This window comes from Scyliorhinus canicula, chromosome 26 (genome assembly GCF_902713615.1).
Source record: "Scyliorhinus canicula chromosome 26, sScyCan1.1, whole genome shotgun sequence".
NCBI lineage: Eukaryota > Metazoa > Chordata > Chondrichthyes > Carcharhiniformes > Scyliorhinidae > Scyliorhinus > Scyliorhinus canicula.
The window spans coordinates 8,576,271-8,602,100 of NC_052171.1; the positions used below are offsets into that span (position 1 = coordinate 8,576,271).

General features: G+C 49.2%; 1 protein-coding gene across 4 annotated transcripts in view; it reads right to left on the reverse strand.

The window, feature by feature from the left end:
• LOC119957316 (cGMP-dependent protein kinase 1-like) overlaps positions 1-25,830 on the reverse strand; it is a 105,232-nt gene that overhangs the window by 70,748 nt on the left and 8,654 nt on the right. The window contains exon 1 of one of the 4 annotated variants that reach the window (XM_038785187.1): positions 9,927-10,342. The exons of 1 other annotated variant lie outside the window; for it this stretch is intronic. In XM_038785187.1, coding sequence (XP_038641115.1) covers positions 9,927-10,174 — 248 coding nt within the window. In that variant the 5' untranslated portion in view covers positions 10,175-10,342. Of the gene's footprint in view, positions 1-1,460; positions 1,562-2,563; positions 3,024-9,926; positions 10,343-25,830 lie in introns of those variants that run through there. 2 more of the 4 variants (XM_038785188.1, XM_038785190.1) reach the window with 2 other exon arrangements.

Below are 25,830 nucleotides of genomic sequence, written 5' to 3' on the forward strand. Positions count from 1 at the left end.
CCACCTTCTCGAGGGGCAATTAGGGGTGGGCAACAAATGCTGGGCCCAGCCAGCGACGCCCACATCCCAGGGCAAATACACAGGGCGAAGTGTCTAATTCAGACACGAGACAAATCGCCCACTTCACAATCTAGAAGTTTTCAGAAATATAGTAGGTCCCCGGTTGCAGGGCATCCTTCGATTGGGCACAGGGAAACAGCTGGTTGGGAGAAACAGGGTGACCCGGGGTCCACGCGACATTAAAGCACAAAGCTCGGTTGGTCAGTGAACATCCAAAACCCATTTGAACTGGACATTACTCTCTTTAGTTCAATGTGCAAGATCGGTGAGCAATCTGTCTGCTCACTCTGTCACTCAGTCAGTTCATCATTCACCTACCAAGGAGTTAGGTGAAGGGAAGACTTGGAGCGTCTGGAACTATCTATATCTGAAACAGGACGGTGTTACACATCAGCAGAACCAGTGCCAATTTAGATTAGGGAACAGGACGAGACCTCAACAGTTTTCCAATTTGTAAACTCTGAGATAAGGATTCTTCACCCCCAGGAGTGACTCCACTGACAACCAGGGATATTTTATATTAAAACAAACAATATTATTAACACAGGATTAAGCCCATTAACATCCAAAGAACAGTTTTCAATGAACTCTGTTTTAAAGTTCTTACAAAAAATTACCACGGACCCAGCCCTGGGTCACCGTCTGTGTGGAATTTGCACATTCTCCCCGTGTCTGTGTGGGTTTCACCCCCACAACCCAAAAAGATGTGCAGGTTAGGTGAATTGGCCACGCTAAATTGCCCCTTAATTGGATAAAAATTGGGTACTCTAAATTTTAAAAAATTAAAGAAAGGTCTTTGAGCTGAATTTCCTATCCATATCTAACATTTTGAAATCCACACACACAGGTCAAATGCTACTTACTAATAAAGTTAGCACTCAGTGGTTTACAGATTTCACCACAAGGTCCCTGGGAGAGAAGCTTTCAGAAATCAGAATGAGAAACGCAACTCCGTTCCTTGGAACCCAGAGCAGAAGTCTAAATATGAGAACAAAACTAAAAAAATAGATACAGGGCAGGGCTGAACACAAAATTTAAAAAACAGACACGGGGCAGGGCTGAAAACAAAACTGAAAAACAGACCGATCCCTGCTCATGAGTGACATTACAGCCTGACCCCTTCATCACAGCTTTAGCAGACAATCTGGACACCTCAACCCAAATTATTTTATTAACTTACTGCAACAGACACATAATATAATATATGTCAACATTTCCTACACTCATCGCAAAACCTTGCAATTAAGAAGCTCACAAGTCTCAGAAATTTGAAATACCGAGAATGCATTTGAGGAAATACACACTGTTGGTGAGCCAGAAGTGGGAGCAAAGGGGAAGGTCAAGAAGGCCCAAAGAGCTCAACCAAAACATCAGACTATTTTCCCAAGATACTGACTGACCTGCTCTGCAGTTCCAGCACTTTGGCATTTCAGTTCTTTGTGACAGATCTCTTCATCGTGTCAGCGGTAGCTGATGCAGGTTGGCATGGAACCCGGCCACGTGAAAACCACAAAAAAACAAATCTGTGACCTTCAAGGCAGATAGCATTCCACATCCGCCCGTCTTCATGCAGTGCCTTTAATGTCATAAAATGTCACAAGGTTCCTCGGAGAATCATTATAAAGCAGAATACTGACATTGAGTCACACGAGGATATATTAGTGCAGGTGACCAAAAGCTTGGTCACAGAGGTAGTTTTTAAGGAGCGTCTTAAAGGAGCAGAGAGACTGAGAGGTTATGGGGAGGGGATTCCAGAGGTGCTGAACCGTTGGCCACTGTTGGCAAAGCAATTCAAATCAATGATGCTCAAGAGGCCATAATTGGAGGAGTGCAGAGATCATAAGAACCCTGCAGTGCAGGAGGCCAGTTGACCCATTAAGTCTGCACCAACTCTCTGAAAGACCACCCTACCTAGGCCTAATTCCCCCGTCCTATTCCTGAAACCCCACCATAAGGGGCAATTTAGCACGGCCAATCCACCTAACCGGCACATCTTTGGACTGTGGGAGGAAACCAGAGCACCCGGAGGAAACCCACGCAGACAGGGGGAGAACGTGCAGACTCCACACAGACAGTGACCCAGCTGGGAATCAAACCCGGGTCCCTGGCGCCATGAAGCAGCAGTGCTGACCATTCTGCCATTGTGCCGCCCCTCAGATAGATCTCAGATGGTCTTGGAGCTGGGGAAGATTATCGAGATGGAGACCCGGGGAACAGGCTGTTTGAAACCAAGCATTTTAAAGTGAGAGAATTTGGAAAGCTAGGCACTGCTTAACCGAGGGCCAATGCTGCTGAGGAGTGCTGGGTGAATGGGATCTGCAGTGCGTAAAGACGCAGGCAGCCGAGTTTTGGATCACTTCAGATTTACATGGGAGGTTGGGTCGCAATACTCGGGAAGTCAAGTCGGGAGGTAACAAAAACACGTGTGAAGGTTCCGCACATGTGAAGATGTACCGAGGCAGGGGGAAGATTAGGGTGACGTGAAGGTGGCGGAACAGGCTACCTTTGTGATTGTGAGTGGCACATGCCCACGCGTCCTGAGACGAGATACAAAGTCGGACACCAGCAGCAACCGAGGAAGATCCGACCGCCTCAGAACGAGGTCTGACTGACCACAGCCACATCGTCAAGATCCACGCACTGTCAGGAATTTGCCGATGTTCCCGATGGCTTCTATCCCTTTGCTGTTTCCAGATAAACCACTCACAGTAGGTGATCATTCAGCCAACAAGTTAGATCGCTTGATGGCTCTTGTGTGTGTGTCAACTCCAATTGCTCTGTTAGATTCTGTGACCTTCATTTCAAAAAATAAAATCCTTTGATGACAATCTTGCAATTTTCAATTGACCCCAAGCTTTACCGATTCTGGGGAGAATCCAGATGTGCACACTCCTTTCTGTAACAGCTGAGGGAATACAAGGAACCTCGTCCCCATGAATTAAGTTTATTTACCTTGTATCATTCAGGTGAATGCACCCAAGACCAAATATCCTTCCTGAGGTGCGGTGCCTAGAACCGAGATATCTTTTCACCCTCTTTGCTGTTGTTCTCAAAGATACAGGCCAATACTCCATTCCACTTTTAAATTATGCTTTGTCCATGTCCGCTGGTGCCTGTATATGTCCTGGTATGACTAGTCGCCTTACCTGGAAGCATAACACACTTGGCTCGTTCATCCACCTTTACTGAGGCTGTCAGATACAAACCATTCTCATGTTAGTGCCGAGGAAAACTTAATGCACCAGCGCCAACTAAAGGCCTGGTTGAGAGCTGCAGGGAACCATGGGCAGACAAACAAAGTTGAACAAGAGATTGATTGTGTTTCCTCGCAAGCTGGCGGGGGGCAGATTACATCACCTCCAGCAACACGTCCAAGTGCATCAAATACATTGTTGGTTCCTTTTGCTCGAACGTGGGTGATTCACGATGTGAAGACGGCAGCCTGTGCTCAGATCAGAGCCAGAGTGAGGAATTCTCTCCCTTTGCTGCTGTTGGCAGACAGTCTGGAGCACTGTGTCTTTAGGTCACGTCAGAACGCGGTGGGAAATGGATTTGGACCCACAGAGGCAGACTGCGTAGGCAGATTCACAGAGAGATGCCACCACACCTTGCTGGTGGGGTAAACGGCAATTTGCCAACAGGTGGATCCTCCTAGCCATGCAGATTGTCGGGTTCAATGGCGTGAACAAAATGGGAACGATCAACCACTGTTTCTGTGACTGCAGGTTAGTTTCCAGTGGGGGTTCCACAGGATTCAACACTCTGGGCCTTGTTATATATCAATGACTTAGACATAAATGTAAGGGGGCATACGGTTATTGACTTCAGGAAGCAGAGTATTGTACACACCCCGCTGTCTGTATCAATGGGGCCGAGGTGGAGATAGTTGACAGCTTCAAATTCCTAGGGCTGCACGTCACCAACAATCTGTCCTGGTCCACCCACGTCGACGCTACCACCAAGAAAGCACACAGCGCCTATACCGCCTCAGGAAACTAAGGAAATTCGGCATGTCCACATTAACTCTTACCAACTTTTACAGGTGCATCACAGAAAGCATCCTATCTGGCTGCATCACAGCCTGGTAGGGCAACTGCTCGACCCAGAACCACAAGAAACTTCAGAGAGTCGTGAACACAGCTCACACAAACCCGCCTCCCATCCATTGAGTCTGTCTACTCCCCCCACTGCCTTGGGAAAGTGGGCAGCATAATCAAAGGCCCCTCCCACCCAGGTTATTCTCTCTTCCATCGGGCAGAAGATAGAAACGTCTGAGAACACGATTCAAAAACAGCTTCTTCCCCGCTGTTACCAGACTCCTGAATGACCTTCTTATGGACTGAACTGATCTCTTCACACATCATCTCTGCTGAGTAGCACTACACTCCGTATGCTTCACCCGATGGCTGTGTCGATGTATTTACATTGTGTATCCATTGTATGTCCTATGGTTTTCTTTCATGTATGGAACGATCTGTATGGACTGTATGCAGAACAATACTTTTCACTGTCCCTATGTGTGACAATAAATCAAATCAATCAATAAACTAATCAATCAAGAAGTTTGCAGATGATACAAAAATTGATTGTTTGGTTGACAATTCAGAAGAAAACAGTAGGTATTAATGGACTAGTCAGAAAGCGTCTAAGGGAATTTAGTTAGAAGAAACGGGAGGCGATAAATGTGAAGAGGGCGGAAAAGGGACGGGAATGCATAATAAATGGTAGGTTACTAAGCAGAGTAGAAAAACAGAGGGACCTTGGGAGTGCATGTCCACAGATCCCAGAGAGTTGGACAAGTAGACAAGGTGGTTACTGCTGCATTTAGGGTACAGGTATTTAGTGGACAAGGCATGGTATAAGAGCAGTGAGAACTGTACACAGCAGTAGTTAGACCACAGCTGGTGTACAGCAAACAGTTCTGATGGCCTTCACAGAGGTGTAATCAGACTCGGGGGGCTTGCACCCTCTTTTACCAGGATGTTGCCAGGGCTGGGAAATTTTAGCCGTGAAGAAAGATTGAATAGATTGTTTTCTTTGGGAAAAGGGAGAATTTATTGAGGTGTATATAATGGCGAGGGGGCCTCAGCAGAATGGATTGGGAGGACCGAGCACCCTCGAGCCAGGAGCAGACATTTACACTATTTGGCAGAAGGATTGGGGGGGGGAGTTGAGCAGAATTTCTCGTCACACAGAGGGTGGTGGGTGGGGGTCTGTAACTCGCTGCCTGAAAAGGGTGGCACGGGGGGGGGGGGGGGGGGGGGGGGGGAAGCTAAGAGTCTCAGAGGGGCACAGGAATTCAGTGTTCATCCAGTGTCGTGAAAGACTGCACCAACCAAAACCTTGGGCAGAATCTAAATCCAATGGGTGTATTGCTACCCCAGCGACGCATCACCCCCGGTGTAACAAGCTCCGAGCTATTCATGGCCGCACGCAAGCACAGGGATACTTATGAGCCGAATAAAGGGGCCTTCGTTGTGGAGAAAGTGTGCAGCCTTTCAATCACTAATTCAAAGTGCTTTGCTTGCTGACTGGGCACCGTGCTGAACGAGTGTCCGATGCCACTCCGTTTCCATAGTGATCACTCCAGTTGCTAAGGCTAACGCAACTTGCTGTCGCGTTTCGTTGAGTAATTTGCTGAGAATTCTCTCAAGGAGGACTTCACCGAGCGTACATTACGGCTCCTTCGCAAACCGACAGTGAACCGAAGACGCATCCCATGTTGAGAGCTCCGGGGGTCGGCATTGAGGCATAGAGCCACAGAGGGCGGGTTCAATGAAAATCGCTTATTGTCGCGAGTAGGCGTCAATGAAGTTACTGTGAAAAGCCCCTAGTCGCCACATTCCGGCGCCTGTTCGGGGAGGCTGGTACGGGAATTGAACCGTGCTACTGGCCTGCCTCGGTCTGCTTTAAAAGCCAGCGATTTAGCCCAGTGTGCTAAACCAGCATGTGCAGAGTGAGTCGGTCACAAGGGTAGAAATAGGAGCTGTTCCAGTTGACTTCAGCTCTGGGAGGGAGGGAGGGAGAGAGAGAGAGACAGTGGGCCCTGCTGGAGAAGGCGCACATGTTCAGAAGCATGACTGAGAATAGGACGGGGTTCAGCCCTTGGCCGGTATTCCGTCACTGCCCAGTGTCAAGGCACAGGTCTGGTCAAGCAACGGGGTGGTGTTGGTGGCATTGCACATCAGTGAGAACCGGCAGCTTCCGGAAGGGGTAGAGGAGCTGGAGAAACGGCACCAAAGGAGTACCTTTACAGAGATTTACGGATCAGGGTTACAGCTGCGACACTAGGTAAAAATCAGATGCAATCAGCATTGTTCCAACCAACAAAATCTAACAGAGAGGCTTACACGGTAACAGGCTCCTTTGAGTATCATAACTCTTTCCAGAGGCTTGTGAACTAATTATCTTTATTAGAATTGTCCCATTTTTACAAAAACAACACCATAAATCCTTCTGCGAACGTCAATTCAAAAGAACACAGTCGAGCACCGACACAGTTGGCTGGGGTTAACCATTAAATTTGGTGCCTCTATTTAGACAAGGAGAAACAGTGGACTGATAAGCTAGCGAATGGGGGTGAAGAGGATAAAGCCATGAAAACAGGGTCAAATGGCGCACACCTTCACATGGAGCGATTGCTCACACAACTAAAGAAAATATATAATAAGATCTTCACGTCCCGATGGGGCGTGCACCAAAACCATACCTTCCCCAACTCCAATTAAACCAGAGGCACCAGTGACCTGCGATAACGTCTTTCTCTCGGGTGTGACCTCTGCCGGAGCCAGTTAACCATTCTTTTTTTAAAATAAATTTAGAGTACCCAATTCTTTTTTCCCGAATTAAGGGGCAATTTAGCATGGCCAATCCACCTACTCTGCACATCTTTGGGTTGTGGGGGTGAGACCCACGCAGACGTGGGGAGAATGTGCTAAATTCACACAGACAGTGACCCAGAGCCGGGATCGAACCCGGGTCCTCGGCGGCGAGTTAACGATTCTTTAACCCCAAGGTAAAGAGGAAATACAGAAAACAATCCGAGAAGGTATTAGCTCTGAGGGATATTTTGCATATAACCATGAGACACAACACATCCCTAAGACCAGGTACAGTAGTGATCATTTCTACACATATATATATATATATATATACACACACACACAGAGAAGACCAGCAAATATTCATACAATTGGTTTAGATCAGTGTTTTCAAACTTTTTTGCCCGGGACCCATTTTTACCAGCCGCCCATCCTTCGGGACCCACGCCGGCCAACCTTTGCGACCTACGCTGGACAACCTTTGTGACCTATGGCGACGACCTTTGCGACCCAAGCCAGCCATCCTTCGCGACCCACACCGGCCGACCTTTACGATCTACGCCGACCGACCTTTGCGACCCACGCCGGCTGACCTTTGCAAGCCACCAGGGGGTTAGAGATAGTTAAGTTTGTAAAAGTGATGAAAACTGACAAATAGTTTGTAATTTGATTTTGCTTTTATGACTGTGGAACTTCCTGTATAGTTTGGAATAAAATACATTAAAAATTCATTGTTTGCTGAAGTTGGACTAATGGACTTTTGTTTATATCAAGTGGGTTCCCCGGGGAGTAGATAATTAGAGTCACAGCGCTCAACTTAGTAAGATGATGCAGTTAATGGAAGGAGCCAGGGGCTGAAGTAGTTTCTGGAGTGTGAGTTTAGTTTGAATCTGTCTACGAACGGACTAACTTTGTCTCTCAAAACAGTTTGTTAAAAAGACTTTGCCTGCGAATAGAACAGCAGTATATAGAAAGGGTGGTAGGTTAACCAGTAGTTTGACCCAGACAAGAATCTGCAGCTGCTTCCTGAAGAGTCTCTCTCTTCTCAGAGTGGTTGATCCAAGATTGCTCCTTACAGCAAGTATTCCTGGGTTGGCGAACTGTATTTAGAAGTGGTTTGTGACCAGAGACGGGTTTTGGTTGAGTGGAGATAAAAGATAGCAGTTTGGAATTGTTTCACTGCCATTGTTAAGCATTGTTTAATGGGTAATTGTAAGCTATTTTTGTGTGTGATGTTACAGATATTTTAAATGTGTGTTGGTAATAAAGTTTGTTTGAATATTCCAAATCCCTAGTTTTGTGTGGAATTACTCCTGGAGCAAAGTATTCTTTCCCTCACGGTCTGACAAATTAAATACAATATTGGGGTTTCTATCCGGTATCCTCGGATCTGGTCAGGGATTATAATATTCTGCAAGACAATAGATTGACCGAGGAGAAAAACGTGCTTGCTGGGGTGTGCACCCAGCGTGGGAGGGATGAAGGAAGAGATACGAAGGCCTCAGATTGTTTGAAGGCAGAAAGCAGTTTTAGGTTTGTGGATGAGAGCACAGTAGTGACTAGACTACTAAACCAGAGCATGATCACCGCTGGTCACCGAGAATTGCTTGGCGACTCTCAGAAACCAAGTTTCTACCCGCCAAAGGCAGCCATGAGTGTAGTGCTACATCTAAAATATCACGAAAAGAGGCAGGGTGGGGGGGGAAGCTTCAATATTGTATTTACCTTGGAACAATTTTCATTTTGTTAAGCAGTTTATAACATGGCCAAATCTTCCAAAAGGCTTCACGGGAGTCTTAACAAAATGTGACTCTTGAGAGTTGAGATTGTTACTATTTTTACATTCGTGGATCGGAAACAAAGTGACCATAAAGCAGTTGGACAGAGTAATAAAGAAACCGGTTCTCCAATTCCATTTAGAGCAGGAAATCCGACACCGTCCATGACTTATACAGGACTCTGATCGCAAAGCATGGTTTGCTCTTAACTGAGGTGATCATCCAATTCTGTCAAAACGGTTCAAGAATTGGATTGAATTTACAGTGCAGCAACGGGCCCTTCTGCCCAGCTGGTCAATACTGGTGCTTACCGAATCTATGCAGAGCAGAAGGAGGCCATTCGGCCCATCGAGCCTGCTCCAACCCTCCGAAAGAGCATCCCACTTGGGTCCAACCCCACGTCCTATTTTCGTAACCACCCAACTTTGGGGCAATTTAGCATGGCCAATCCGTCTAACCTGCACATCTTTGCACTGTGGGAGGAAACCAGAGGACCCGGAGGAAACCCACGCACACACGGGGAGAACAAGTAAACTGCACACAGACAGTCACGCAAAGGTCGGAATTGAACCCGGGTCCCTGGTGCTGTCAGGCAGCAGTGCTAACCTCTGTGCCACCGTGCCGCCCTTCAAGAGTGGCCTGCCACCCGCCTCTAACCTCACTGGAATAACCTTCCCCCCCCTTTCCCAGTCATGTGTTGATCTCGCTTTCCCATAAACACACCCATGCTATCCCTCATCAACTAATCCCTGCGGCAGCGAGATCCACCCTCTCAGAATCTGCTGGGTTAAAGGCATTTCTCCTGAATTGCCTATTGGGTGCATTAGTGACCAGCTCACGGCCTCCAGCTTTGGCTCCAACTCAACAGCACCGGAACCCTGTCTCCTGTCGGGGATTTGATGAAAAGGCATCAGAATTACGACAGAGGAGGTTTTTAAAAAGTCAATCTAGTTCCCCGGCACTTATACATGGTACAACGATAAAGGAGTTACAGGCTAATTACTGCTATCGATTAGTCTGAAACAATCTCAGATATGAGAGGAGGGAAATCTCATTGTCAAACTTTTGGAGCCACGTCAGCAGGTTCTATACCCACACAAAGTGCAAATCAAATACTGTACCCCACAGTATTCTTTTCTCAAAGTCTAATTTGCGGAACACTTGGTGAATATATTATCACATTAACATTGATCAGGGTGTTGATCTCACCGAGCACACCCATGGTTTCCTGTCATACAAAGGTGGATGGCAGAAGATGGGTCCTTACCTATCTGGTTTCTCATATGCTTGAAGCTTGGCGGTGTGCAAGTCAGATGAGGCCGGACAAGGCATTGGCTCAGCCGAGATGCCCTGAACCCTCCAGGTCCTGGGCGCGAACCGGGTCTTCGGGAGTACGCAACGGCACTTGTGGAGCTCAGTCCTCAGGTCCTGGATTTCTTGCTCTCTCTCGGCTAGCCGAAGCTCCAGTTCTCGAATCTGGGCCTCCTTCAGGCTTAACAGTGAGGCCCCGCTCATTTTCCAACCTTCTCGGGGATTAAAAAGGAAGGGGATAAAAAAATGTTCAAGGCTTCAAATTCTACTACAAGGCCGAGCTTGCGGAAACCTGTCCGTGTGAGAATGGAATGGTGGATCTGGAGAGAGAGAGAGAAGAGAAAGCCTTGCGTGCGGACACGACTGCGTCACCTGAATCCTAACCAGGTCTTAGTGCCCAAGAACTGCATTATCTCAGCCAGCAAGAACTCCCCCCCCCCCCCCCCCCCCCCTTCCCCCCGCCCCAAGTCATTAGTACCAAGCACGGTGCTCGTGTCACAGTGCATGAAGTACTATCAGTCCAGGCGTCAACGTCAGCATCTGCACTCATGACTACCTTTTCACTGCAGTCCTCCTGCAGTGTTGTACATCAGATGCTGAATTCGCACAGCACTCGAAGGCACTTGAAACCTCAGACACAAGAAAACAAATGGCAAGACTTGGCAGGCACTGCCTGCTGCTAGGTTCCTGCAAGGGGAGAATTCACAGAAAGGACGTTCAGCACCAAATCACACGAGGAGGCATTTATTGGACAGGCGACTACATGCTTGGTTAAAGTTTGGGCACCAATGCTCCTCAAACCTACCTCGCCGGTCAAGCTCATTTTCCCCATTCGTGGTGCACCATCCAGAAGTGTCAACGGTAGATCGACGAAAGGTCGGGGGTAGATTTCAGAGGCGCACAAGGTTATGACACGTTTGGATAAGGCAAAGAGAAAACTGCGCCCATTCGCTGAAGGATGAGGAGGAGACACAGATTTACGGTTTTCGACAAGGTCATTGGGGGGGGGGGGGGGGGGGGGGGGATGTGAAGATTAATTTTTTGAACGCAGCAAGTGGCAATGACCAGGAACGCTCTGCCCACAAGAGTGGTAGAAGCAGAGATGGTCAATGGCTTCTAAAGGAAATTGGATGGCAGCGCTACATGGCTGCCCTCGACGGTGGAGAGTTACAGACTGTTATCAACCGTATCAAAGGTTGCAATCAGGTTAAGAACACAGATAGTTTAGCATAGTCGAACATTGGATAGCTTTTGTGACTTTGCTAAGGGCTGTCTTAAGGCTGCGGCTGGAACGGAAACCTGAATGGGCGAGGGGATGGAGTTGCGGGAAAGATGGGTAGGGATTTGGGAGGTGACTAGACACTTGAGGATTTGCGCAGGAAGGACTTGCATTTATGTAGAGCTTTCCACAACCACTGGTAATGTCAACATTGCTGTTCAGCCAATGAAATGCTACATGTGGCCATGTAGGAAAGGCAGCAGCTCATTTGCGCACAGAAAGATCCCACAAACGGCGCATGTGGTAATGACCGGTCAATCTGTTCTATATATTTTGGGATGTTGATTGAGGGATAAATATCGGCTGGGACACTAGTGGAAAGGGAGGCAGGGCAGAGGTTTGCAAAGACAGCGAGGTTGAGGTTTAGGAAGAGGCGGCCATGGTGATTGCGGATTTGATAAAGGCGGGGGCAGTACCTTCGGAGACACGGGAAGTTGGCTGGTCAGCAGTTTGGTGGGAATCGGGTCAAGGGAGCAGGGTGTAGGTCCCGCAGACCAAGAATTCAGGGCTAGGGCGTGGGGGAATCTTTGCGCAAATTGGACTTGGTGGATGAAGGGAAGGGACGCAGCAAAGACTAACATTGGGGAATCAGTTTGAACTATGTACGGTCAGGCTGTTACCCATTACAATCTCCAAAGGGGCACTCACTTTAAAAATCACATTATATTTAGCTCATTAATTGAGAGCGGGTCAATTAGGTATTGCACTTTTTGCCATATCATTGAGTGACAAGTTTTGATCATTCTGATACAAAGCACTGGACTAAAGCCAGAGAGGTCCTCTATTTATGACCAGGGCACTTTTCTTCAAATCTCCACCATGCTCTGCAACCTGAATCCACTGTGCCTATTCGCCTGCACATTTTCTATTGCCTCCCCAGATCCAAGCCTATTATTTATTTCCTTCTTCCCCCTCTTGGCCGCACTCTGCACTCCACCTCCACCCCACCCCCCACCCCCGATTTATTTTCTTCCACTTTCTATTGCCCAGTTATACCCACTAGAATTTATCCCTTTTTGGAACTTGGTCCCTTACCCCGATGCCTACCCACATCCATCAGGCTTCCTTTCCATTCTCCTGCCCATGCTCATGTTCTCCTTGAAGAACCCAGTTTGTGCCTCTGCAACACACCCCGAATGACGCGTCACCAAAGTAATTGGTGCCTCCCTGCCAAAAGAGTCTCACTACTGCTCCATCCTGCTCACTTGCCATCCTTTTTTAAAAAATTCCAATTAAGGGGCAATTTAGCGTGGCCAATTCACCTACCCTTCACATATTTCGCAGACACGGGGAGAATGTGCAAACTCCACACGGACTGTGGCCCAGAACCGGGATCAAACCCGGGTCCTTGGCACCGTGAGGCAGCAGTGCTAACCACTGCGCCACCCTCCCTGCTATTGGGAAATAACCTGGGTAACCCTCCCCCATTTTGCTCACTCTAGGTGCCTGCCTCCTGCACTCTGTCATTGGATCAATGCATCTCCCTCCAAACGGCGATGGTTGTGATTTGGGTCCTTGGCTTCGCTGACTTTATGATGGGCGGTTACACTGACATCCTTGCCGTGACTGAAACTAGGTTCATGGTTAGCAACACCTTGCTGAAGCCTAGTGTCATCCCTCTAACCCTCCGCAACTTTAACATCCACCTCAGCTCCCGCTGCCCTCTCTGCTCCAAATTCACTTCCAACTTACAACCTCTCCCTTCATGTGAACGTCCCCATCCACATACATGGGCAACACGCTCCAACTACCGTGGGCTCTCCGCTCCCAAAGTCATCTCCAACCACTTCACTTCGTCTGTCCGTCCAGAGGAAAGATTCCTCCCCAATCCTTGCCCGATCCACGGTTAAGCACTGGGGGAAATCATTGCCTTTAAACTCCCCCAGCATTCTCCTCCCCACCACCAATTCAATTCCTCTTCACACTGCGCTGGCAGTAGCAAAGAATGAAACATGAAAAAAAAAGAACCCCAAGAATAAGGAGGAAATGAACCACTCTATAATTCCTATCCTCCCTCCTCAGACCTGTCCTGGAGATCACACAGATCAAGTATTATCCATCGAATCTCTGCAGAGCAGGAGACCGTTGGGCCATAACCGTTGGACACTAGGGGTCAATGTAGCATCCGCAGACTCAATTCCCATTCAACATGGGCCTTCCTTCACATTGGCCCTGTAGCTTACCTTCACATTGACCCTCTAGCTTCCCTTCACACTGACCCTGTAGCTTCCCTTCACATTGACCCTCTAGCTTCCCTTCACATTGACCCTGTAGCTTCCCTTCACGTTGACCCTCTAGCTTCCCTTCACATTGACCCTGTAGCTTCCCTTCACATTGACCCTCTAGCTTCCCTTCACACTGACCCTGTAGCTTCCCTTCACATTGACCCTGTAGCTTCCCTTCACGTTGACCCTCTAGCTTCCCTTCACATTGACCCTCTAGCTTCCCTTCACACTGACCCTGTAGCTTCCCTTCACATTGGCCCTGTAGCTTCCCTTCACATTGACCCCGTAGCTTCCCTTCACATTGACCCTGTAGCTTCCCTTCACATTGACCCTGTAGCTTCCCTTCACATTGACCCTGTAGCTTCCCTTCACATTGACCCTCTAGCTTCCCTTCACATTGACTCTGTAGCTTCCCTTCACGTTGACCCTGTAGCTTCCCTTCACGTTGACCCTCTAGCTTCCCTTCACATTGACCCTGTAGCTTCCCTTCACATTGACCCTCTAGCTTCCCTTCACATTGACCCTGTAGCTTCCCTTCACAATGACCCTGTAGCTTCCCTTCACACTGACCCTGTAGCTTCCCTTCACATTGACCCTGTAGCTTCCCTTCACACTGACCCTGTAGCTTCCCTTCACGTTGACCCTCTAGCTTCCCTTCACATTGACCCTCTAGCTTCCCTTCACATTGACCCTCTAGCTTCCCTTCACATTGACCCTCTAGCTTCCCTTCACATTGACCCTGTAGCTTCCCTTCACATTGACCCTGTAGCTTCCCTTCACATTGACCCTCTAGCTTCCCTTCACATTGACTCTCTAGCTTCCCTTCACACTGACCCTCTAGCTTCCCTTCACATTGACCCTGTAGCTTCCCTTCACATTGACCCTCTAGCTTCCCTTCACACTGACCCTGTAGCTTCCCTTCACATTGACCCTGTAGCTTCCCTTCACATTGACCCTCTAGCTTCCCTTCACATTGACCCTCCAGCTTCCCTTCACATTGACCCTGTAGCTTCCCTTCACATTGAATCTGTAGCTTCCCTTCACATTGACCCTGTAGCTTCCCTTCACATTGACCCTCTAGCTTCCCTTCACATTGACCCTGTAGCTTCCCTTCACATTGACCCTGTAGCTTCCCTTCACATTGACCCTCTAGCTTCCCTTCACATTGTCCCTGTAGCTTCCCTTCACACTGACCCTGTAGCTTCCCTTCACATTGACCCTCTAGCTTCCCTTCACATTGACCCTGTAGCTTCCTTCACATTGACCCTCTAGCTTCCCTTCACACTGACCCTGTAGCTTCCCTTCACATTGACCCTGTACCTTCCCTTCACATTGACCCTGTAGCTTCCCTTCACACTGACCCTGTAGCTTCCCTGCACATTGACCCTCTAGCTTCCCTTCACATTGACCCTGTAGCTTCCCTTCACATTGACCATCTAGCTTCCCTTCACATTGACCCTGTAGCTTCCTTTCACATTGACCCTCTAGCTTCCCTTCCCACTGACCCTCTAGCTTCCCTTCACATTGACCCTGTAGCTTCCCTTCACATTTACCCTCTAGCTTCCCTTCACATTGACCCTCCAGCTTCCCTTCACATTGACCCTGTAGCTTCCCTTCACATTGACCCTCTAGCTTCCCTTCACATTGACCCTCTAGCTTCCCTTCACATTGACCTTCTAGCTTCCCTTCACACTGACCCTCTAGCTTCCCTTCACACTGACCCTCTAGCTTCCCTTCACACTGACCCTCTAGCTTCCCTTCACACTGACCCTCTAGCTTCCCTTCACACTGACCCTCTAGCTTCCCTTCACATTGACCCTGTAGCTTCCCTTCACATTGACCCTGTAGCTTCCCTTCACATTGACCCTGTAGCTTCCCTTCACATTGAACCTGTAGCTTCCCTTCACATTGACCCTGTAGCTTCCCTTCACATTGACCCTCTAGCTTCCCTTCACATTGACCCTGTAGCTTCCCTTCACATTGACCCTGTAGCTTCCCTTCACATTCACCCTGTAGCTTCCCTTCACATTGACCCTCTAGCTTCCCTTCACACTGACCCTCTAGCTTCCCTTCACACTGACCCTCTAGCTTCCCTTCCCTTTGGCCCTGTAGCTTCCCTTCACATTGACCCTGTAGCTTCCCTTCACATTGACCCTGTAGCTTTGCTTCACACTGACCCTGTAGCTTCCCTTCACATTGACCCTCTAGCTTCCCTTCACATTGACCCTGTAGCTTCCCTTCACATTGACCCTCTAGCTTCCCTTCACACTGACCCTCTAACTTCCCTTCACATTGACCCTGTAGCTTCCCTTCACATTGACCCTGTAGCTTCCCTTCACATTGAACCTGTAGCTTCCCTTCACACTGACCCTCTAGCTTCCCTTCACACTGACCCTCTAGCTTCCCTTCACATTGACCCTGTAGCTTCCCTTCACATTGACCCTGTAGCTTCCCTTCACTCTGACCCTCTAGCTTCCCTTCACATTGACCCTGTAGCTTCCCTTCACATTGACCCTGTAGCTTCCCTTCACATTGACCCTGTAGCTTCCCTTCATATTGACCCTGTAGCTTTCCTTCACATTGAACCTGTAGCTTCCCTTCACATTGACCCTGTAGCTTCCCTTCACATTGACCCTCTAGCTTCCCTTCACACTGACCCTCTAGCTTCCCTTCACATTGACCCTGTAGCTTCCCTTCACATTCACCCTGTAGCTTCCCTTCACATTGACCCTGTAGCTTCCCTTCACATTGACCCTGTAGCTTCCCTTCACATTGACCCTGTAGCTTCCCTTCACATTGTCCCTCTAGCTTCCCTTCACATTGACCCTGTAGCTTCCCTTCACATTGACCCTGTAGCTTCCCTTCACATTGACCCTGTAGCTTCCCTTCACACTGACCCTCTAGCTTCCCTTCACATTGACCCTCTAGCTTCCCTTCACATTGACCTTCTAGCTTCCCTTCACATTGACCCTGTAGCTTCCCTTCACATTGACCCTCTAGCTTCCCTTCACGTTGACCCTGTAGCTTCCCTTCACATTGACCCTGTAGCTTCCCTTCACATTGACCCTCTAGCTTCCCTTCACACTGACCCTCTAGCTTCCCTTCACACTGACCCTCTAGCTTCCCTTCACATTGGCCCTGTAGCTTCCCTTCACATTGACCCTGTAGCTTCCCTTCACATTGACCCTGTAGCTTCCCTTCACACTGACCCTGTAGCTTCCCTTCACATTGACCCTGTAGCTTCCCTTCACATTGACCCTCTAGCTTCCCTTCACATTGACCCTCTAGCTTCCCTTCACATTGACCCTGTAGCTTCCCCTCACATTGACCCTCTAGCTTCCCTTCACATTCACCCTGTAGCTTCCCTTCACATTGACCCTCTAGCTTCCCTTCACATTGACCCTGTAGCTTCCCTTCACATTGACCCTGTAGCTTCCCTTCACATTGACCCTGTAGCTTCCCTTCACATTGACCCTGTAGCTTCCCTTCACATTGACCCTCTAGCTTCCCTTCACATTGACCCTGTAGCTTCCCTTCACATTGACCCTGTAGCTTCCCTTCACATTGACCCTCTAGCTTCCCTTCACACTGACCCTGTAGCTTCCCTTCACATTGAACCTGTAGCTTCCCTTCACACTGACCCTCTAGCTTCCCTTCACATTGACCCTCTAGCTTCCCTTCACATTGACCCTGTAGCTTCCCTTCACATTGACCCTGTAGCTTCCCTTCACTCTGACCCTCTAGCTTCCCTTCACATTGACCCTGTAGCTTCCCTTCACATTGACCCTGTAGCTTCCCTTCACATTGACCCTGTAGCTTCCCTTCATATTGACCCTGTAGCTTCCCTTCACATTGACCCTGTAGCTTCCCTTCACATTGACCCTCTAGCTTCCCTTCGCACTGACCCTCTAGCTTCCCTTCACATTGACTCTGTAGCTTCCCTTCACATTGACCCTGTAGCTTCCCTTCACATTGACCCTGTAGCTTCCCTTCACATTGACCCTGTAGCTTTCCTTCACATTGTCCCTCTAGCTTCCCTTCACATTGACCCTGTAGCTTCCCTTTACATTCACCCTGTAGCTTCCCTTCACATTGACCCTGTAGCTTCCCTTCACACTGACCCTCTAGCTTCCCTTCACATTGACCCTCTAGCTTCCCTTCACATTGAGCCTCTAGCTTCCCTTCACATTGACCCTGTAGCGTCCCTTCACATTGACCCTCTAGCTTCCCTTCACATTGACCCTGTAGCTTCCCTTCACATTGACCCTGTAGCTTCCCTTCACATTGACCCTCTAGCTTCCCTTCACACTGACCCTCTAGCTTACCTTCACACTGACCCTCTAGCTTCCCTTCACATTGGCCCTGTAGCTTCCCTTCACATTGACCCTGTAGCTTCCCTTCACATTGACCCTGTAGCTTCCCTTCACACTGACCCTGTAGCTTCCCTTCACATTGACCCTGTAGCTTCCCTTCACATTGACCCTCTAGCTTCCCTTCACATTGACCCTCTAGCTTCCCTTCACATTGACCCTCTAGCTTCCCTTCACATTGACCCTGTAGCTTCCCCTCACATTGACCCTCTAGCTTCCCTTCACATTCACCCTGTAGCTTCCCTTCACATTGACCCTCTAGCTTCCCTTCACATTGACCCTCTAGCTTCCCTTCACATTGACCCTGTAGCTTCCCTTCACACTGACCCTGTAGCTTCCCTTCACATTGACCCTGTAGCTTCCCTTCACATTGACCCTGTAGCTTCCCTTCACATTGACCCTGTAGCTTCCCTTCACACTGACCCTGTAGCTTCCCTTCACACTGACCCTGTAGCTTCCCTTCACATTGACCCTGTAGCTTCCCTTCACATTGACCCTGTAGCTTCCCTTCATATTGACCCTGTAGCTTCCCTTCACATTGAACCTGTAGCTTCCCTTCACATTGACCCTGTAGCTTCCCTTCACATTGACCCTCTAGCTTCCCTTCACACTGACCCTCTAGCTTCCCTTCACATTGACCCTGTAGCTTCCCTTCACATTCACCCTGTAGCTTCCCTTCACATTGACCCTGTAGCTTCCCTTCACACTGACCCTCTAGCTTCCCTTCACATTGACCCCCTAGCTTCCCTTCACATTGACCCTCTAGCTTCCCTTCACATTGACCCTGTAGCTTCCCTTCACATTGACCCTCTAGCTTCCCTTCACATTGACCCTGTAGCTTCCCTTCACATTGACCCTGTAGCTTCCCTTCACATTGACCCTCTAGCTTCCCTTCACACTGACCCTCTAGCTTCCCTTCACACTGACCCTCTAGCTTCCCTTCACATTGGCCCTGTAGCTTCCCTTCACATTGACCCTGTAGCTTCCCTTCACATTGACCCTGTAGCTTCCCTTCACACTGACCCTGTAGCTTCCCTTCACATTGACCCTGTAGCTTCCCTTCACATTGACCCTGTAGCTTCCCTTCACATTGACCCTGTAGCTTCCCTTCACATTGACCCTGTAGCTTCCCCTCACATTGACCCTCTAGCTTCCCTTCACATTGACCCTCTAGCTTCCCTTCACATTGACCCTGTAGCTTCCCTTCACATTGACCCTGTAGCTTCCCTTCACATTGACCCTGTAGCTTCCCTTCACATTGACCCTCTAGCTTCCCTTCACATTGACCCTGTAGCTTCCCTTCACATTGACCCTGTAGCTTTGCTTCACACTGACCCTGTAGCTTCCCTTCACATTGACCCTCTAGCTTCCCTTCACACTGACCCTGTAGCTTCCCTTCACATTGAATCTGTAGCTTCCCTTCACACTGACCCTCTAGCTTCCCTTCACATTGACCCTCTAGCTTCCCTTCACATTGACCCTGTAGCTTCCCTTCACATTGACCCTGTAGCTTCCCTTCACTCTGACCCTCTAGCTTCCCTTCACATTGACCCTGTAGCTTCCCCTCACATTGACCCTCTAGCTTCCCTTCACATTCACCCTGTAGCTTCCCTTCACATTGACCCTCTAGCTTCCCTTCACATTGACCCTGTAGCTTCCCTTCACATTGACCCTGTAGCTTCCCTTCACATTGACCCTGTAGCTTCCCTTCACATTGACCCTGTAGCTTCCCTTCACATTGACCCTCTAGCTTCCCTTCACATTGACCCTGTAGCTTCCCTTCACATTGACCCTGTAGCTTTGCTTCACACTGACCCTGTAGCTTCCCTTCACATTGACCCTCTAGCTTCCCTTCACACTGACCCTGTAGCTTCCCTTCACATTGAACCTGTAGCTTCCCTTCACACTGACCCTCTAGCTTCCCTTCACATTGACCCTCTAGCTTCCCTTCACATTGACCCTGTAGCTTCCCTTCACATTGACCCTGTAGCTTCCCTTCACTCTGACCCTCTAGCTTCCCTTCACATTGACCCTGTAGCTTCCCTTCACATTGACCCTGTAGCTTCCCTTCACATTGACCCTGTAGCTTCCCTTCACATTGACCCTGTAGCTTCCCTTCACATTGACCCTGTAGCTTCCCTTCACATTGACCCTCTAGCTTCCCTTCGCACTGACCCTCTAGCTTCCCTTCACATTGACTCTGTAGCTTCCCTTCACATTGACCCTGTAGCTTCCCTTCACATTGACCCTGTAGCTTCCCTTCACATTGACCCTGTAGCTTTCCTTCACATTGTCCCTCTAGCTTCCCTTCACATTGACCCTGTAGCTTCCCTTTACATTCACCCTGTAGCTTCCCTTCACATTGACCCTGTAGCTTCCCTTCACACTGACCCTCTAGCTTCCCTTCACATTGACCCTGTAGCTTCCCTTCACATTGACCCTCTAGCTTCCCTTCACATTGACCCTGTAGCGTCCCTTCACATTGACCCTCTAGCTTCCCTTCACATTGACCCTGTAGCTTCCCTTCACATTGACCCTGTAGCTTCCCTTCACATTGACCCTCTAGCTTCCCTTCACACTGACCCTCTAGCTTACCTTCACACTGACCCTCTAGCTTCCCTTCACATTGGCCCTGTAGCTTCCCTTCACATTGACCCTGTAGCTTCCCTTCACATTGACCCTGTAGCTTCCCTTCACACTGACCCTGTAGCTTCCCTTCACATTGACCCTGTAGCTTCCCTTCACATTGACCCTCTAGCTTCCCTTCACATTGACCCTCTAGCTTCCCTTCACATTGACCCTCTAGCTTCCCTTCACATTGACCCTGTAGCTTCCCCTCACATTGACCCTCTAGCTTCCCTTCACATTCACCCTGTAGCTTCCCTTCACATTGACCCTCTAGCTTCCCTTCACATTGACCCTCTAGCTTCCCTTCACATTGACCCTGTAGCTTCCCTTCACACTGACCCTGTAGCTTCCCTTCACATTGACCCTGTAGCTTCCCTTCACATTGACCCTGTAGCTTCCCTTCACATTGACCCTGTAGCTTCCCTTCACACTGACCCTGTAGCTTCCCTTCACATTGACCCTGTAGCTTCCCTTCACATTGACCCTGTAGCTTCCCTTCATATTGACCCTGTAGCTTCCCTTCACATTGAACCTGTAGCTCCCCTTCACATTGACCCTGTAGCTTCCCTTCACATTGACCCTCTAGCTTCCCTTCACACTGACCCTCTAGCTTCCCTTCACATTGACCCTGTAGCTTCCCTTCACATTCACCCTGTAGCTTCCCTTCACATTGACCCTGTAGCTTCCCTTCACATTGACCCTGTAGCTTCCCTTCACATTGACCCTGTAGCTTCCCTTCACATTGTCCCTCTAGCTTCCCTTCACATTGACCCTGTAGCTTCCCTTCACATTGACCCTGTAGCTTCCCTTCACATTGACCCTGTAGCTTCCCTTCACACTGACCCTCTAGCTTCCCTTCACATTGACCCCCTAGCTTCCCTTCACATTGACCCTCTAGCTTCCCTTCACATTGACCCTGTAGCTTCCCTTCACATTGACCCTCTAGCTTCCCTTCACATTGACCCTGTAGCTTCCCTTCACATTGACCCTGTAGCTTCCCTTCACATTGACCCTGTAGCTTCCCTTCACATTGACCCTGTAGCTTCCCTTCACACTGACCCTGTAGCTTCCCTTCACATTGACCCTGTAGCTTCCCTTCACATTGACCCTGTAGCTTCCCTTCACATTGACCCTGTAGCTTCCCTTCACATTGACCCTGTAGCTTCCCCTCACATTGACCCTCTAGCTTCCCTTCACATTGACCCTCTAGCTTCCCTTCACATTGACCCTGTAGCTTCCCTTCACATTGACCCTGTAGCTTCCCTTCACATTGACCCTGTAGCTTCCCTTCACATTGACCCTCTAGCTTCCCTTCACATTGACCCTGTAGCTTCCCTTCACATTGACCCTGTAGCTTTGCTTCACACTGACCCTGTAGCTTCCCTTCACATTGACCCTCTAGCTTCCCTTCACACTGACCCTGTAGCTTCCCTTCACATTGAATCTGTAGCTTCCCTTCACACTGACCCTCTAGCTTCCCTTCACATTGACCCTCTAGCTTCCCTTCACATTGACCCTGTAGCTTCCCTTCACATTGACCCTGTAGCTTCCCTTCACTCTGACCCTCTAGCTTCCCTTCACATTGACCCTGTAGCTTCCCTTCACATTGACCCTGTAGCTTCCCTTCACATTGACCCTGTAGCTTCCCTTCATATTGACCCTGTAGCTTCCCTTCACATTGACCCTGTAGCTTCCCTTCACATTGACCCTCTAGCTTCCCTTCACACTGACCCTCTAGCTTCCCTTCACATTGACTCTGTAGCTTCCCTTCACATTGACCCTGTAGCTTCCCTTCACATTGACCCTGTAGCTTCCCTTCACATTGACCCTGTAGCTTTCCTTCACATTGTCCCTCTAGCTTCCCTTCACATTGACCCTGTAGCTTCCCTTTACATTCACCCTGTAGCTTCCCTTCACATTGACCCTGTAGCTTCCCTTCACACTGACCCTCTAGCTTCCCTTCACATTGACCCTCTAGCTTCCCTTCACATTGACCCTCTAGCTTCCCTTCACATTGACCCTGTAGCGTCCCTTCACATTGACCCTCTAGCTTCCCTTCACATTGACCCTGTAGCTTCCCTTCACATTGACCCTGTAGCTTCCCTTCACATTGACCCTCTAGCTTCCCTTCACACTGACCCTCTAGCTTCCCTTCACACTGACCCTCTAGCTTCCCTTCACATTGGCCCTGTAGCTTCCCTTCACATTGGCCCTGTAGCTTCCCTTCACATTGACCCTGTAGCTTCCCTTCACACTGACCCTGTAGCTTCCCTTCACATTGACCCTGTAGCTTCCCTTCACATTGACCCTCTAGCTTCCCTTCACATTGACCCTCTAGCTTCTCTTCACATTGACCCTGTAGCTTCCCCTCACATTGACTCTCTAGCTTCCCTTCACATTCACCCTGTAGCTTCCCTTCACATTGACCCTCTAGCTTCCCTTCACATTGACCCTCTAGCTTCCCTTCACATTGACCCTGTAGCTTCCCTTCACACTGACCCTGTAGCTTCCCTTCACAGTGACCCTGTAGCTTCCCTTCACATTGACCCTGTAGCTTCCCTTCACATTGACCCTGTAGCTTCCCTTCACACTGACCCTGTAGCTTCCCTTCACATTGACCCTGTAGCTTCCCTTCACATTGACCCTCTAGCTTCCCTTCACACTGACCCTCTAGCTTCCCTTCACATTGGCCCTGTAGCTTCCCTTCACATTGACCCTGTAGCTTCCCTTCACATTGACCCTGTAGCTTCCCTTCACACTGACCCTGTAGCTTCCCTTCACATTGACCCTCTAGCTTCCCTTCACATTGACCCTCTAGCTTCCCTTCACATTGACCCTCTAGCTTCCCTTCACATTGACCCTGTAGCTTCCCGTCACATTGACCCTCTAGCTTCCCTTCACATTCACCCTGTAGCTTCCCTTCACATTGACCCTCTAGCTTCCCTTCACATTGACCCTCTAGCTTCCCTTCACATTGACCCTGTAGCTTCCCTTCACACTGACCCTGTAGCTTCCCTTCACATTGACCCTGTAGCTTCCCTTCACATTGACCCTGTAGCTTCCCTTCACATTGACCCTGTAGCTTCCCTTCACACTGACCCTGTAGCTTCCCTTCACATTGACCCTGTAGCTTCCCTTCACACTGACCCTGTAGCTTCCCTTCACATTGACCCTGTAGCTTCCCTTCACATTGACCCTCTAGCTTCCCTTCACACTGACCCTCTAGCTTCCCTTCACATTGACCCTGTAGCTTCCCTTCACATTCACCCTGTAGCTTCCCTTCACATTGACCCTGTAGCTTCCCTTCACATTGACCCTGTAGCTTCCCTTCACATTGTCCCTCTAGCTTCCCTTCACATTGACCCTGTAGCTTCCCTTCACATTGACCCTGTAGCTTCCCTTCACATTGACCCTGTAGCTTCCCTTCACACTGACCCTCTAGCTTCCCTTCACATTGACCCCCTAGCTTCCCTTCACATTGACCCTCTAGCTTCCCTTCACATTGACCCTGTAGCTTCCCTTCACATTGACCCTCTAGCTTCCCTTCACATTGACCCTGTAGCTTCCCTTCACATTGACCCTGTAGCTTCCCTTCACATTGACCCTGTAGCTTCCCTTCACACTGACCCTCTAGCTTCCCTTCACACTGACCCTCTAGCTTCCCTTCACATTGGCCCTGTAGCTTCCCTTCACATTGACCCTGTAGCTTCCCTTCACATTGACCCTGTAGCTTCCCTTCACACTGACCCTGTAGCTTCCCTTCACATTGACCCTGTAGCTTCCCTTCACATTGACCCTCTAGCTTCCCTTCACATTGACCCTCTAGCTTCCCTTCACATTGACCCTGTAGCTTCCCCTCACATTGACCCTCTAGCTTCCCTTCACATTCACCCTGTAGCTTCCCTTCACATTGACCCTGTAGCTTCCCTTCACATTGACCCTGTAGCTTCCCTTCACATTGACCCTGTAGCTTCCCTTCACATTGACCCTCTAGCTTCCCTTCACATTGACCCTGTAGCTTCCCTTCACATTGACCCTCTAGCTTCCCTTCACATTGACCCTGTAGCTTCTCTTCACATTGACCCTGTAGCTTCCCTTCACATTGACCCTGTAGCTTCCCTTCACATTGACCCTGTAGCTTCCCTTCACATTGACCCTGTAGCTTCCCTTCACATTGACCCTCTAGCTTCCCTTCACATTGACCCTCTAGCTTCCCTTCACATTGACCCTCTAGCTTCCCTTCACATTGACCCTCTAGCTTCCCTTCACATTGACCCTCTAGCTTCCCTTCACATTGACCCTGTAGCTTCCCTTCACATTGACCCTGTAGCTTCCCTTCACACTGACCCTCTAGCTTCCCTTCACATTGACCCTGTAGCTTCCCTTCACACTGACCCTCTAGCTTCCCTTCACATTGACCCTGTAGCTTCCCTTCACATTGACCCTGTAGCTTCCCTTCACACTGACCCTCTAGCTTCCCTTCACATTGACCCTGTAGCTTCCCTTCACACTGACCCTCTAGCTTCCCTTCACATTGACCCTGTAGCTTCACTTCACATTGACCCTCTAGCTTCCCTTCACACTGACCCTCTAGCTTCCCTTCACATTGACCCTGTAGCTTCCCTTCACATTGACCCTCTAGCTTCCCTTCACATTGACCCTGTAGCTTCCCTTCACACTGACCCTCTAGCTTCCCTTCACATTGACCCTCTAGCTTCCCTTCACTTTGACCCTGTAGCTTCCCTTCACATTGACCCTGTAGCTTCCCTTCGCATTGACCCTGTAGCTTCCCTTCACATTGACCCTCTAGCTTCCCTTCACATTGACCCTCTAGCTTCCCTTCACACTGACCCTCTAGCTTCCCTTCACATTGACCCTCTAGCTTCCCTTCACATTGACCCTGTAGCTTCCCTTCACATTGACCCTGTAGCTTCCCTTCACATTGACCCTGTAGCTTCCCTTCACATTGACCCTCTAGCTTCCCTTCACATTGACCCTCTAGCTCCCCTTCACATCATTTTGAAAGGCAGAAATAGTCGAGTCAAAACAGGGAAATAGTACACACTGCTTCAACTAGTAGAGTGACAGCTCAGAGAGCAAGACTAAGTGCAAGCATTGGTGTGCAAAGCCTTCAAGTGAAGACCTTTTGGAAACAAAAAGCGAAAACCCCAAAACACAGAACTTTGAATAAATTTTAGATGTTTTAAGTTTAAACAAGCCTTGCATTTCTATAGCACCTTTCATGACCCCAGGATGTCCCAAAGCAGCAGGTGAGCTAAACCGGCAACTTTGGTGCACAAATTTTAACTCGCTCTTTCACCCAGCACCTGTGCTCTATGACTTTCCCCGGCTCCCTGT